Here is a 15,126-nt window from a genome sequence, read left to right on the forward strand (position 1 = left end):
TTTTTACTTCCCCTATGAATTTATTAATGTTTTTGAATTCACAGTTAGGTCTATATATGAATTCATAATTTAATGTTCTTGAATTCACAACTTAATTTTCTTGAATTCACAACCAGATTTATAAATTCACAACTAACGTTTTTAGTTGTGAATTCAAACTTTAAAACTCAAATTCACAACCAAAAATAAATTCTGGTAGTGAATTCCACTGGGTTGTGAAATGCGCGAATTTTTGAAAGGGTGGTGTTTAAAGGGGTAAAATGGTAAGTGTGAGTATTTTTTTAAGTTTTTATCTTAGTGGGTAATTTTTAAGTTTATTAAGAGAAATAGGCTATTTTCAAAATCCACTCTAAATACAATATCAAAATATTAGTACTTTTTTTTATTGTTAAATGTAATTTCATTTGTATTTGTTTTAGTGTTAATATAAATATTTAAATTATTTAATAACTACAATTATATTTACACTTTATACAAAGTTGAAAATTTTGTGCTTTTGGATTTAGGCTCTTTATTGAGTAATTAGTGTAAAATATTTTATTAGTATATAAGAATAATTAGTTATTATGACTATATTTAATATTTATTTATTTATTTAATACATCGTTTAATTTTGATGCAAAGCTATGCTTGATTTGCATTGCACGGACGGGCGTACTAATTTCTACTCATAAATGTGTGTGTGAGTTGTGGGCAAACGTAGTCGGAGCTAGGGCTGTAAACAAACCAAGCCGCTCGCGAACTATTCGGAGCTCGGCTCGAAAAAAGTTCGTTCAAGTTCGTTTAGAGAAGCTCGTAAAATAAACAAACCAAACTTGAGCTTAGTAGTATTCGGCTCGTTAGCTCGTGAACATGTTCGTCAAGTGATTCAGTTTGAAAAATATAAATTATTAGTAGACACAACTTATATTTATCCATTAAAATTAATAATAATTGTATTAAATCTCTAATTAATTTTATTTGTTATAAGAAAATAATTAATATATTTATTATTTTGAATAAAATAATTTATTTTTAATATAAAATAATCAATATTTTGAATGTAAATATAAATTTAGAAAGTTTGTATAGGCTCGATTAGGCTCGTGAGCCGCTCGCGAGCCTCAAAGTATTCGGTAAGTAAAGTTCGGGATTCGATACTAAACAAATCAAACTTGAGCACACCACTATTCGATTCGGCTCGATTCGATTACACCCCTAGTCGGAGCATTCTCAATCGTGTTTTAATAATGGCCCTCTACCAGAAGGTCCAAATCCGTGAGCCCAAAAAGATGAAGCAAAGCATCAAGCATGTAGGCTCCTCAAACATTGAGGGCTTATCCGTCAATTCGAGCATCTTGAAATGGCGAATTCTCAACCGTCGATCTCATGAGAGGCTCCTCAAAATTTTAAAATTCTTCCATGATCCCGCTCTTCTTTCCTACTACTATTTCTTAATCACTCTCTCAATGTTAGTGGGGGAGATCTGATTCTTCTCCCGTCCCGACATCCTCTTTTTCTCTCACAAATACATACTCCCCTAACATGTCGATTCGTCAGGAGAAAGAGAAGGGAGTAAATGTGCAGGTCCTCTTGCGTTGCAGGTAACTGGAGCTGCTATGTCCGATTTCTCAATTCCGATATCATTTCTTAATATTTATTTTTTCCTCTTTTTTTTTGAGTTTGATGTCAACAGTGGTGATTTTGCAGGCCGTTCAGCGACGACGAGTTGCGAAACAATGCTCCGCAGGTCGTCTCCTGCAATGATTACCAGAGAGAGGTGTCGGTTTCACAGAACATCGCCGGAAAGCATATTGATAGAGTCTTTACATTTGATAAGGTAGCGTTTTCTTTATCTTGTACCTTCTAATTTGAATCTTTTTGTGCCATGATTTAAAGCCAGTGAAGTGGGTTAGGGAATCCATAAGCCTAGCCAATTGCTGTTTAGGGTTTGAAAAAGGACTAATTAGAAGAGTTTCAAATTTAGGATGTCCATTTGGTAGAGTGGGTGATTTTTGAGTGATAGATACTGAATTGACCGCTGCTGAATTCTGATTGTACTATTAATGTGTTTATGAGATCTCGGCCTCTCCCTCTTATTTTACAAGAATAAATCGACCGATATATTTTCGTGTTCAGGTCTTTGGTCCTAATGCCCAACAAAAGGATCTTTATGAGCAAGCAGTTATCCCAATAGTGAATGAAGTTTTGGAAGGTTTTAACTGTACGATATTTGCATATGGACAAACTGGCACAGGAAAAACATATACAATGGAAGGTGAATGTAAGAGATCTAAGGTAATTTATGCTCATATGTTTCTACTAACCTTCTTTTACTTTAAGGCGGCCACTGATTTTGCTTCATTAACTTTATAGGGGAGTGGAGAATTGCCACAAGGAGCGGGAGTTATACCCAGAGCAGTAAAACAAATTTTTGATACATTAGAGGGTCAAAACGCGGAATACAGTGTAAAAGTCACATTCTTGGAACTGTATAATGAAGAAATCACTGACTTGCTTGCCCATGATGATTTGTCTAAAGTTGCCTTGGAGGACAAGCAGAAGAAGCAGTTGCCACTAATGGAGGATGGGAAGGGAGGTGTTCTTGTCAGAGGATTAGAAGAGGAAATTGTGGCAAATACTAGTGAGATTTTCTCTTTACTTGAAAGGGGATCAGCTAAGCGTCGAACTGCAGAGACCCTACTTAACAAACAATCAAGGTCATTATCACGTTCATCGAAATCTCTTGCTTAGTTCTTTTCGGTTGTCCGAAATAAAGCTTACTTGATTTGTTTTTGGACGTCAGTCGATCACATTCTCTCTTTTCCATAACGATACATATAAAGGAAGCAACACCTGAAGGCGAAGAACTAATAAAATGTGGCAAGTTGAATTTGGTTGATTTGGCTGGTTCAGAGAACATATCTCGTTCTGGTGCAAGGGAGGTAAACTTGTGACCCTGTGATAAAGTAGTTCTTATCTTACAAAGTCATGTTTTGTCATATGATTTTATTATTTGAGATTTAATTTCTTATCAATGATATCCTGGCTTATTTGCTTATGAGGTATTTTCAATGATTACAACCTTCACCTTTCCAGGGAAGAGCAAGAGAGGCTGGCGAAATAAATAAAAGTTTGCTGACACTGGGACGAGTAATTAATGCTCTTGTCGAGCATCTTGGACATGTTCCTTATAGGTTTAGCCTCTAGCCAGTCTCTTTCTATTTTTTTTGAGACCAATCTCTTTCTATTTTTTATTAGTACTATTACTATTTTTTTTGGTCTCTAAGGCAGTTCCATTATTAGGCTAGAGCTCATCTGCTAATTCTTTAACAGGGATAGTAAGCTGACTCGCTTACTTCGTGATTCATTGGGTGGGAGAACGAAGACATGTATTATTGCTACTGTTTCACCAGCAGTGCACTGTCTTGAGGAAACCCTTAGCACATTGGATTATGCTCACAGGGCTAAGCACATAAGGAATAAACCTGAGGTCTGTTGTTGCATATTTTGCATTTCTTAATGACTTCATCATCATCCTTGTTTTTGCTTATTCTTATGTTTTATTCTGTGAGCAAATCAGGTAATTTATCTCTATTTTTTAGCAACTCCTAATCTAGTAAAACAACTAGCTAATTTTTGTTTGTAGTTTTCTGTGATAAAGCTTGCCTCTATTGTTTAATACCTACTGTTGTATTGTTTTCTATAACTTATAGGTGAATCAGAAAATGATGAAATCAACTCTTATTAAGGATCTCTATGGAGAAATAGAGCGACTTAAAGCAGGTAAAAGTGTTTTGGATTTGATATTCTGTTTTTGTATCAATGGATGCTTCTTTTTATGGAAACTTTATGCCAACTAACATTTCTTCCCCTATCTCCCTAGAGGTTTATGCTTCAAGGGAGAAGAATGGGGTGTACATCCCTAAGGAGCGATACTATCAGGAGGAGAGTGAGAGGAAGGTACTGCACAGTAGATGCCTGCCTTCTTGGAGAGGCTAAAACTTATAATTTGGTTGAAGGGTGAATTTAGTTATGTGCCGATGTAGTGCTCAATACTCAGTTTCTTTTGTGAACTCATTTCTCTAATCATCATATATGTTTCCTTATTACATTGTAGGCAATGGCCGATCAGATTGAACAAATGGGAGTGACAATAGAAAACCATCAGAAGGTCAACTTGATGTTCTTTTTCCACGGCATAAACATTAAATAGTCATTATCCCAAAATGCTTAATTGCTTGATGTCTGATGCACAGCAAATAGAGGAACTGCAAAGTAAATATGAACATCAGATTGAAAAATGTTCTGATTTGAGCAAAAAGCTCGATGCCACTCAAGTAAGCAATACTCATTGAATATAGTAATGTTTCTAAGCTATCTATGAGTCTTATTTTGAGTTGTTTGCAGAAAGACCTGAACCAAACTAGCAAGTCGCTGGCAAATGCCAAGGAAGAATTAAAACAATGCCAATATTGCCTCAAGGAGCGGGATTTTATCATATCTGAGCAAAAAAAATCTGGTAATCATTTTTGGCCTTGCTTCCTATATGCATTTTTCTTCATGTGGCGTCTAATCTTGTTTCTAAATATTTTAATTAGTAAATGCTCTGGCGCATCAAGCTTGTGTCTTACGGGCTGATTTGGAGAAATCACAGAAGGACAACGCCTCTCTATTTCTTAAAATTGGTACATCATTTTTGTTACCTTTCGAGTTCAAAACTTATATTTGTCTGGTTGGGGCAGATTTTACTCTTTTTTAGGTAAGATTTTACTGTTCATTTCTATTGATTTGCAGCCAGAGAGGACAAACTGAATTCTGATAACAGATCAACTTTGGATAATTTTCAAGCTGATCTTTCCAAGCAGCTTGATACCCTTTGCAATTTGTTGGCTGGTTCTACATCTCGACAATGTAAATACCTCCAGTGCGTTGAGGATCTGAGTAATTCTTTTCTTGAAGCGCACAATAAGGTCAACTTTCTACCATCAGTTGGTAAATCTTTCTTTGTATTTTTAGAATTTTATAAAGACTTGTATAATTCACAGCTGTACGGAAAAAAAATGTTTGTAGGGTGCTTTAGAACTAAAGAAGAAAGTAAGTGCTTCAAGGGCTTTGTGTGTCTCTCATTTTGAGGCTGTTCAAAATGTGGTGAGGCTGCACAAAGCTGGCAGTAATGCTGCTTTGGATGAGCTGTCAGCTCTAGCTTCTTCTAACTCACATTCTATAGGAGAAGTAAGAAACCTCTCTTACATTCCTGATTTTTGCAGGTATTCTAATTTTATTTGACCTAATCTCACTAAATCTGTAATGTAGTTTTTAGCTGCAGAGGATGTTGAAATGAATTCAGTTTTTGATGATCTTCAACAAACTTTATCAAGTCATCAAGGGGAAATGGTTGACTTAGCAAGAGAGCTTAGACAGGTATACATATGCACTCTACTTATCCCTATTAGTACCTTAAAAAGGAAGTTGTTGTGCCACTAAGAATGTTCTGCTCCATTTCTTTATTATAGTTAATGTATTAAATCTACATTTTTTCAGAGATTTAATGCTAGCAAGGAGCACATGATGAATACCTCAGAATCTCTTCACGAATTTATTGAAAAACTTTCTGAAGAATCAAAAAGGCTTGGAAGTCATGCAACTAAAGTTGATGAAGTTCAGACAAAGTGCATTACTGAATTTTCCAAAGCTTATGAGGTTTGATGAATATATGATTAACTGTCATATGAAAGTGACTGAATTTCTTCTAGCTTATTAAGATTTGTATATGCAGGAACAGTCCAGATCAGATGCTCAGAAGCTTATTGCTGATGTGACCACCTTAGTTTCTGATTGCATGCGTAGACAGAAAGAGATGGTTGGCTCATTTCGTTCTTCCTCTTTTGGTTTATGTGCACTTTCATTTTTATTTAGGTATCCAATGTTGATTCTGACAGGTGGATGCAAGGCTTGGTGATCTTAATGACAGTGTAATAGGGAATAAGATGTTTTTGGATGGATATGTTTCAACAGTCGATGGCATTACTTCGGATTTGAAAAGAAAATGGGAGGATTCCTTTACACAAGCAGAAAGTAACCTCAATGATAATGCTGATTTTTCTGCAGCTAAGCATTGTCGTATGGAGTTACTTTTGCAGAAGGGGTAAGGAACCTTTTGATAGTGAAACATTCTTTGTCCCTAATCCATTTGTTTGGGGACTTTAACCTTCCTTTCTTTTCTTTTAATAAATTTTTTCTATTGTTCCAGTGCAAACACTGGTGAAGCAGCTTTGGAAATGTGGCAAAGAAGCAGACAATTATTGATTGACAGGGGCAGTCAGCATGCCACAACAATTGCTTTGCATGTTAGGTTAGTCATTTGCCAAGACTGTGTTATCTGATTATCATATAATTTTTATAAATTATATTTTTGTGCATATGTTGACATCCAGTTCTATGGATTTGGTTAATTATCAATGATGTTGGACAGCTCTAAATCTAAGATTCCATAATTTACATGTGCAAACTAGCCTTCGAGGCCATGCTTTCAGTGAAAACTTAATACATCATGACATTGCTTCTGGAACCTTCTCTTCAGGAGTATCAGTGAGAGCAATGAACTACACGATGTTGAGATTGAATCTGCGAGAGTTACAGTTGAAAAGGATGCCCAAGAGAGTTGCAAAGATATCATTCGTTGCTTTGATGGTCAGTTGCTCTATACCATTTTATATCGCTGTTTATGATTTGTTAAGGTCACTGCTTTATGGAGTAAGATAGTTTACTCACTTGCAAAATTGCTGTTAAAGATTTATATGAAATGTTTGCGGAAGATTGAATGTACTATAATTTTTAGATCTTATATTCTCAGGCATGTCAGAAGAAGAGAGAGCATCCGTTTCTGAAATTTCTGCAACTACTAGAGCTCATTCAGAAACAGTAGATAATCTTAAGAGAGACCATTCTGAGCAGGCAGCTTCTATCGAACAATGTGCTACTAATACTTTCACACAGAAATATCTGGTATGCCCCATTTTACACCACTGCTTAACTATTTTAAAGGGCAATCTTCTCTTAGATTCTTTTATGCTGCATGGTGATGGCAAAAAATAGACTATTTTAGATCTTAATGATCGGATTATTACAGCATTTCCATTTTCATTTGTTTGTAATGTTAGGATTACGAGCCAACGGGGTCGACTCCTATAAGGTGTGAGCCAGACATTCCCAGCAAGAGCACGATTGAATCACTTCGCACAATGCCTATGGAGACCCTTCGAGAAGAATTTCGAGAAAACCATTCATTTGAATCATTTGTAGTGAAGGAAGTGAAGATCCAAGCTCCTCGTTCTCCGCTTTCGCAGATCAACTAGCAACTCATGTGTTGCTTGTTGGGCTCTACAGTTGCCTAATTTGTGTTTGTTAGTTGTCACACATAGCTTACTAATACCAGAGGAAGATAAAAGTCAAATTGTTGAAGTTTAGTTAATTCAGAGTTTTAGGTCCAGAAATGTTGTAGCTTCATCAAATTTAGATGAATCCCTTCTTGATATATATCTATTATAGATTGTAAGATTCTGACTCCATTACGACTTGTTTTTATATATAAAAAAAAGCAAAAAAAATCAATGAATAGAAATTAATGTTCTTTTTTCAGTATGTTCATCAATTAGGGAGAATTAGAGAAGTTCTTTAAAATAGTTTGTTTAGGAATTTATAGCTCCTTAATAGGCTCTTAAGTGGTTCCCTCTCTTTCACATTGAGGCTCTTAAACCCAAATATCTATTTTTTATTTCTATTTTCTGTTCAATTTAAATGTATTTGTAAATTGAATTAAATATTGAATTTAATAATAAAATTTCATTAAAATTAAATCTGAAACTTACATTAATTAAAAAAAATTAAAATAATAAAAAAATTAATTACAATAATTTTTTTGACAAATTTCATTCTCGTCCTGCATAAATTTTCGCAACCAAATTGTTGTGAATTGCCAATTCTCCCGGGTCCATTTTTTGACGTATCCTTATTATTTGAAAGTTGATTAGCTAGTGTGGAGCTTGGCTGAAAACAACATGAATTTTGCCACATTTTCCATTACTTTGATGTATTTATCATTTTCCCTTTTGCCAACGACTCGACTTGTTTAAAATAGACAATTTCTTTGATGTATTTTAAATATTGAGTGTCGCCTCGGCCAATAGTTGGTAAATAAGCCCCGTCACTGTCGGAGTGTAGCTCCCAGAAGGGCAAGAATCTCTACCACTTCATCATTTTGAACAAATTGTATTTTGTTCGAGTTGATCTCCTCAAAACTCGTCGGAGAGAAAACATTAGATTCTTGAGAAAATGCAAAAATGATGACAACACTTGATTTTGTTGGTTGCTTCACCAATTTCCTTATAATACATTTTTATAAGGTGGAAAAGAGATGAAGAATGGTATAAAAATATGAAAAAAAAAAATTAATAAAATTATAGTGTAAAATGAATGAAGATTTATAAGAGAAATTTAGAAATAGAGAATGTTTTTTTGAAGATGATAGTTTGATGAGCCATTGACTCTTTCATTTAAATTTTTATTTAGAAAAAGAGAAGGAAAAAGACATCAAAAGAGACGTTAATTGGCGAATTTCATTTTTTTTTATTGATGTGTGCCCAAGACGCTCCCTCTTATCTTCGCACGCACCCCGGCACGCTAGTGCACGGTTCTGTTACAAATATTATTCATCTATTACTCCCTCCTTTCCGCCGAGCTTGAGGCGTTTTTTTTAGCACGAAAATTAAAAAATTATAGATTAGTGTTTTAAATATAGTATAAAGTGATAAAGTATGAGAGAGAAGATAATAAAGTGATAAAGTAGGAGAAAGAATGTAATAAGGAGTGCAATTAATTTTGTAAATTAATGCTTTAAATTGCCTAATTTTTGCCAAAAAAGGAAATGACTTAAGTTCGGTGGGACAGAGGGAGTATTTGTTATTTCTATCATATCTTCTTTAAAATTATGATTTTAAATTCATATCTTCAATTTTCTCTTTTTTACAAAGAAAATTTGTTTAGCATATTTTTTTTGTCTCAACTTATAAGTTCAATTATTAAATACCATAACAGTTTATAAGCTCTTGAAACATATTTTAAGTAATTTGAACCTATAAATTATTTGAAATAAACTTAGCCGGACACCCCAACAGTGTCAGAATTTATTCACATATTAGATACGATGAAGTAGGTAGCCTCTGATACAATCTTGTACTAATAAGATAAGTCAAAGATGATACAAAGGTGAAAGTTAAGATTAGTTGACAAAAAATGGTAAATATGTTAATCACTTGAGTCCCTCATTCATATGCTTCGGTTTGTCCATGCTCCACGCACTCAAGCTCTCGATTTGCACACTCTCGCTGCCATTGTTGAACGCATACAAATGCGCATTTTCATACAATGCTGTCACCGGATAAACTCTAGATGTAATCACAGTCTTTCCTCCCGCGGCAAAGCTCTCCACAACAGAGTTATCAATCTGTATAAAAAAGTAGTCATCTCTCTCTCAGTATTCAACAAAATCAAAGAAAAAAAACATCAAGAAAGTGCATACCAAAGTCCTAAGAGAAATCTTCATGTCTTTGAAATCAACATTTACAAATCCTCCAAAAGAGGGCTTATACGCATCCTTCCCGTCCACCATTCCGGTTTTGTCTTCCTGTATGGATGACCTGCCGCCACGAGACGAGACGATTAGGACAAAAGGGGGGGGGGAAAACAACAAGTAATTTAGTGTTTAATTAATACATACATGGATGCATCAGAGCACATAAGAAGCAGATGCTTGTCCTTATCCTTGAAGACTCTGAAGAACACAGGGGTGAACTCTTCCAAGTGGAGAGAAGCCAATGTGGCCAGCCCAAACGGTCCCAGTCCACCTTGGACCGTCGATTTCTTCTCACGGCAGATCTTCTCCGCGTCGTATCTATCCCACCTCTCATCAAACGCCTCAGCCTTGTCCAAGCTACCGAAAGAGAACGTCACCTCCACATCAGCCTATATCAAAATTTGTCCCACATCAATCCATCTCCACCACAACAAACACACACTCAAACACTATACCTGTGCAGCCGTTATCTCTTCGACCTCGACCTTCGCCCCCTGCTCGAGCTCCACGTTGCTCATCTCCATGCTCTTCCCCCTCAGCGACTCCAGCTCTTCAACCGGCCACTGCACCAACTGCTTCCCGCTCGGATCAAGCACAACTGTACGGGGAATGAGCTGAAAAAAGGTAAAAACACAACAAACATTAGAAAAGGCCCCCTCCAAAAACAGAAAAAGATATTAGAGAGGCACCTGAACACCGGCCCATCCCTTCACCACATCCTGCTCAGTAGAATCCGACTCATTAGCCCAGCCCCACAAGATCCTCCGATTCTTCTTGGGATCGAAGAACGACTTGGACGCGTAAAAGTTGCCATAATCAAACCTCAATCCGTTCCACCCATCGATCATACCCTTATCCGGGACATACCTATCCCTCTCAAGATCATACGTGCCAATGGTGTAATACTCGTATCTGGTGAGGTCGAGGCTCACTTTGAAGACATGCTTGACGTTGGGGCCGAGGACGGAGGTGTCCAAGCCGTTCTTGCCGGCGGTGGAGACCGGGAAGAAATCGGGGCACTCCCAGTTGCCGGTGCCGGCGGTGGAATGCAGGGGGTGCTTGGCCTTGGTCCAGCGGAAGAAGTCCCTGCTCCTGTAGAGGAAGGACATGCCCCTGCGCTTCCTGCGGCCGCCGATGGTGATCCGCCAGTGGCCGTCGGGGGCGAGCCAGGCGGTGGTGGGGTCGCGGAAGGCGGTCTTGTTGACGGAGACGTCGGCGACGATGAGGGGGTTGGTGTCGGGCTTGAGCCAGTGGCGGAGGTAGGGGTCGGAGAGGTTGGCCGGGACGGCGAAGTTCTGGACCTGGGTGTTGTTGGCGTCGACGATGCCGGTGTAGAGGATGATGGGCTTGTTGCCGGGGAGGATGGTGGCGGAGCCAGACCAGCAGCCGAACTGGTCGAAGGGCTTCGAGGGGAAGATGGCCGGCTCCAAAGCTTCCCAGTTTATGAGGTCTTTGGAGACCGAGTGGGCCCACACGATGTTGCCCCACACTGCCCCCTTTGGGTTGTATTGGTAGAACAGGTGGTATATTCCGTTGAAGTACATTGGTCCTAATTAATATACACTATATAATTAATTTCACACTCTTTCAATTAAGTCTGTCTGCTATCTGGATTAGAGTGAGGGGAAAATTAATTACTCACCATTTGGATCTGAGATTTCGATTCACCATTGTATCACCCGCCGCGCCACATCAAAGGGAACAAATCAAATTAATTCATACTCATGTAATAAAATGATGATGATAATAAATGGAGTAGTATTAAAAAACCCTAATGAGGATTAACAAATTCTAACTAAGAAGTGGTGCGTTTTCAGCTTTTTGGAAATTAATGGAGGGTTGTGTTGTAGGATATTTACTTTCTTGGTTCAATTTATAGTCAAAACTGAAGTAATTAGGGTTGGGCAAGTTGTTGCATGGGGACCAACCATGATGACCTCTCAGTCCAATTAATGCATGCACAAGAATTTAAACCTCTTTTGGATTCCAGTTAGGCAATATATTGACATCTTTGAATTGCAGCCCCTTCATTATCATAGACCTCAACAAATCTTCCATATATGTACCACACACGTGGTTCACTCAAACACACACAACCACAATTAAGAGATTGAGGCCTTTTGATGAGTTTATATGACAAAAAACAAAAAGTAGAAATGGCGTGATCATATTAATTGCCTAACTACTTTCAGTTGCCTAAACCCTTTATGACTGTTGAGTAGGAGTTCTATATATAGCCCCCGGACTATGAAGCAACATCTAATTCATGTAGAAGGTTTATTTCTCCTAATTTAAAAGGTTCTGATCTGTTGAACTACTTCTGATGATGCAAACACAATATTATATTTATTAAATAGATCAAGGATCAAAAAAGGCGCATATTGTCTCCACATCCAAACATTAAAAGTATCCATGGATCGAGAAAGGCCAAAAAGATTATCTTTTAGGAACGTAAAGTTTGACCTTTTGTGATTGGCAAACCAATCGAAAAACTTGAGATTAATTCAGTGGCATTATACTAACTAACCCCATGCATTAAAACTAGAATGGTTATACCCCAAAACCCAAACAGTGAAAGAATATATAGATGCATTGAGAGAGAGAGAGGATAATATACCGTTTATCCAATGTTTGGGTGGTTGGAAATGATAGGCAGGCCTGTGTTGTTGGTTGACAGGGAGGAGCGGTTTGGACTTGGATTGTAAGTGGAGGAAAACGTGGTGAGAAGCTTGGACGCCATTAAGGCTGAAAAGTGCTAAGCAACAAAGCAATGAAAGTGCAGGCACGCCCCAAACAAGACTCTTGAAAATGTCCATTGTGTTTACTGTGGTGTGTTGAATGAGGACTCCAAGTCAGAGTATTTATAGGCAAGACAAAAAAGATCGATGCTGGATCCTTTTTTATTTTATTTTTTAATTTTTTGAGGGGTGGTGGATCCTTATTATGAAGTGGGAGAATGGAGGTTTCTCTAGAGAGAGAGAGAGAGAAATTTAAAGAACTCGTTGAGATTCAGAGAAATGAAGAGTTTTGGATATTGGAAATAAAAATGATAAGGATCCGTAATTCCGTGTTAATGCTCTCTAGGTTTTGCGAACTGGTCAACCGTTCCTTGGTTTTCTCTTTGGATAATGCCTTTTTTGTGGACCGAGACCAAAAATTTAATTTATTTCCATAAATTTAAGTATATTACGTACTATAACATTTTATTTAATCATTAATTATATATTTAATTAAAATTACAAAGAATTGAGGATTTTTTTTTTCTTTTAACTTGGAAGAAGAGTAGTGTGGTTTTTTAACCCTAAACCTGGATGACCATGAGAGTTAGAGAGATTTAGGATTTACTCCCCGGAAGTAAAAAAATATACTTCATCCGTCACATTCTAATAGACTCGTTTTTTTTTTGGCACAAAAATTCGAATGTAATTTTAAGAAACGTAAACGATCTATTCTTTTTCTTTGTTTTTTTTGAAAATAACATAACATGCATATTTTCAAGGAGAAATATCAAAATCAAAATCCATTTAAAAGAAGAAAGATACGAAATATTATTTTTTTTCACAGAAATAACTAAATGTGGATAAAAAATAATATTCGCATTTCAAACTCGCTAAGTATGAGGTCAAAACCAGAAAAGTTAGATGATTGAAGCCTAAGACCTTTGAAAATTGAAAGGATAAGGATTGATTGAAAATTCAGTTACTATAGATCTTAACCCTAATATTCAGTTCCCTTAAAAAAAAAAAGACATTATCAAATTCAGTTATGGTTTTTCGGATGTCAAACGAGTTTAAAATGTTGGAAAATTAAAATGCTTATTCCACTTAAATTTATTAGAAAATAAATTGTAGATCGAGTTAATGAATTTAAAGTATTTATTTATTCTAATCCGAATACAAATCGTTGAGCAATTAACATATTGAAAAAGTACAACAATAAGACTTATTTAGGGGGAAATGTGAATTATCCAGGGAAGAAAATATGAACTGGAAAACAAATTAAGATGACAAATTTCAGCATTTTGTTAGATTATTTAAATTGAAGTATTGTTTCTTTATAAACAAAATTGAAGCGAACAGCAGTAGATCTAGTAAACGATATGGGCATTTTTGCCTATATAAAATAGGTCGACAGCAAAGCGTGCAACATTAAGTTGACTCGAAATTATATTTTCAAAATTTCATGAAAAATATACATTCATAATGCGGTACAATGGGAAAACTTGTGCTGATATTTTAATTTTGGTCATTAGAAATCTATCTTTTCGTGTTGAAGAGAAGCGAGCCTTATTTAATGGGACAAAGAGGCTAATTTTTATAAAATTAAATGGTATTTTTTTTTAAATTATTCATTTTTATAAAAATTAATATTTAATTCTTGAAAAGTAGTGGACCTTATAATTTTTATTTAATTTACACATTTTCTTAATCTTCATGCCGAGAAGAAAGTGAGTCATGTTTAGTGAGACATGGGGAATATATATCTTTTCTAAAATTAAATATGATTTATAAAAATAAATGGTACTATAAATAATACTTTTAATAGCATGCAAATGATACTTTCAAATGAGTTGAAAAATTATACTTCGCAAATGATATCTTTTATAAAATCAAATCATGTTTTTTTATAAAAATAAATGGCATATTACAAATTAATTACACTTTTAATAAAATACTGCATGCAAATGACTGGACCGAGAAATGCTACATCACAAATAATACATTGCAAATGACACTTTTAATGATATAAAATGATGCTTTTAATGTATGCAAATGATATTTCGTAAATGATATTTTTTTATAAAATTAATGGTATTTTGTATAAAAATAAATGATATACTCTCTACGTTTTGTAAGAGAGTATCACATATGGATGTTACAAGTTTTAAGAAAAGGTTGGTAGATAATTTTTTTTTTGGTCAGTAAATAAAATTTTATTGGAAGGCAAAACTAGGGATGACAATCAGGTACGACGGGTATGGATAGTGACTATCCATACCCATACCCACGAACTAAATGGATAGTGGTTGCTAACCACGAAACTATCCATGGATATCAAATGGTATCCAAACCCGCTACCCGTCGGGTATTCGCGAACCCGCTATCCGACGGGTATCCGTCACCCGCTATCAGCCGGATACCCACGAAATAGAATTTAAATATAAATTTACAACAAATTTGAGAGTTGAGAGGATGGAGTTGAGAGGAGGGAGGAGGGCGGAGGTCAGCGACTTCGCGAGGAGGGCTAGGGGAAGAAACGACTGAAGGGGAGTCAGGGGACTGAACGACTGTGTTAGGGGCGTAGGGGAATCAGTGTTTAGGTTTAGCTGAATATTAGACTTTGAGCCTTATTGTCTAGGCCTATTTTAAGATATAAAATGCTAGCTCATAATCTCAAAATATATATTCAAAGCCCATATTTTATAGAATTTTTTGTGGATATTTGACGGGTAATTAGCGGGTATTTTTCGCGGGTAAACGGGTTTCGCGGGTATGGATAGTAAGTATCCAAAC

At 36.1% G+C, this 15,126-nt stretch overlaps 2 protein-coding genes across 2 annotated transcripts; one reads left to right on the forward strand and one right to left on the reverse strand.

Moving 5' to 3' along the window:
* The first annotated feature begins 1,373 nt into the window (after positions 1 to 1,373).
* Positions 1,374 to 7,620, forward strand: LOC130996676 (kinesin-like protein KIN-5C). Its single transcript, XM_057921974.1, has 23 exons — positions 1,374 to 1,583; positions 1,690 to 1,819; positions 2,119 to 2,277; positions 2,356 to 2,699; positions 2,786 to 2,924; positions 3,079 to 3,176; positions 3,316 to 3,472; positions 3,696 to 3,765; positions 3,866 to 3,942; positions 4,100 to 4,153; positions 4,239 to 4,319; positions 4,390 to 4,501; positions 4,581 to 4,667; positions 4,777 to 4,952; positions 5,053 to 5,214; positions 5,296 to 5,403; positions 5,524 to 5,682; positions 5,759 to 5,842; positions 5,922 to 6,127; positions 6,233 to 6,334; positions 6,563 to 6,672; positions 6,836 to 6,987; positions 7,143 to 7,620. Exons 1-23 carry the CDS (start codon positions 1,525 to 1,527, stop codon positions 7,335 to 7,337), a joined length of 3,021 nt encoding a protein of 1,006 aa, XP_057777957.1. The 5' UTR covers positions 1,374 to 1,524; the 3' UTR covers positions 7,338 to 7,620.
* A 1,503-nt stretch (positions 7,621 to 9,123) lies between these two features.
* Positions 9,124 to 11,162, reverse strand: LOC130996677 (beta-fructofuranosidase, insoluble isoenzyme 1-like). Its single transcript, XM_057921976.1, has 5 exons — positions 10,303 to 11,162; positions 10,069 to 10,227; positions 9,758 to 10,002; positions 9,560 to 9,677; positions 9,124 to 9,484 (listed from the first exon to the last, which is right to left on the reverse strand). The coding sequence occupies exons 1-5, from the start codon at positions 11,155 to 11,157 to the stop codon at positions 9,290 to 9,292; spliced, it is 1,572 nt and encodes a 523-aa protein (XP_057777959.1). The 5' UTR covers positions 11,158 to 11,162; the 3' UTR covers positions 9,124 to 9,289.
* Positions 11,163 to 15,126: the final 3,964 nt, after the last annotated feature.

The sequence above is a fragment of the Salvia miltiorrhiza genome, chromosome 8 (genome assembly GCF_028751815.1).
Source record: "Salvia miltiorrhiza cultivar Shanhuang (shh) chromosome 8, IMPLAD_Smil_shh, whole genome shotgun sequence".
Classification (NCBI taxonomy): domain Eukaryota; kingdom Viridiplantae; phylum Streptophyta; class Magnoliopsida; order Lamiales; family Lamiaceae; genus Salvia; species Salvia miltiorrhiza.

Bases quoted from the DNA above. Each gene is read 5' to 3' on its own strand.
- LOC130996676 (XM_057921974.1), top strand. From the start codon at position 1,525: ATGTCGATTCGTCAGGAGAAAGAGAAGGGAGTAAATGTGCAGGTCCTC. The intron at 3,177-3,315 runs GTTTAGCCTCTA...ATTCTTTAACAG, and splicing joins CTTGGACATGTTCCTTATAG to GGATAGTAAGCTGACTCGCT. The intron at 3,943-4,099 runs GTACTGCACAGT...ATTACATTGTAG, and splicing joins AGGAGGAGAGTGAGAGGAAG to GCAATGGCCGATCAGATTGA.
- LOC130996677 (XM_057921976.1), bottom strand. From the start codon at position 11,157: ATGTACTTCAACGGAATATACCACCTGTTCTACCAATACAACCCAAAG. The intron at 10,228-10,302 runs GTGCCTCTCTAA...ACCTTTTTTCAG, and splicing joins AGGGATGGGCCGGTGTTCAG to CTCATTCCCCGTACAGTTGT. The intron at 9,678-9,757 runs GTATGTATTAAT...TCGTGGCGGCAG, and splicing joins ATGTGCTCTGATGCATCCAT to GTCATCCATACAGGAAGACA.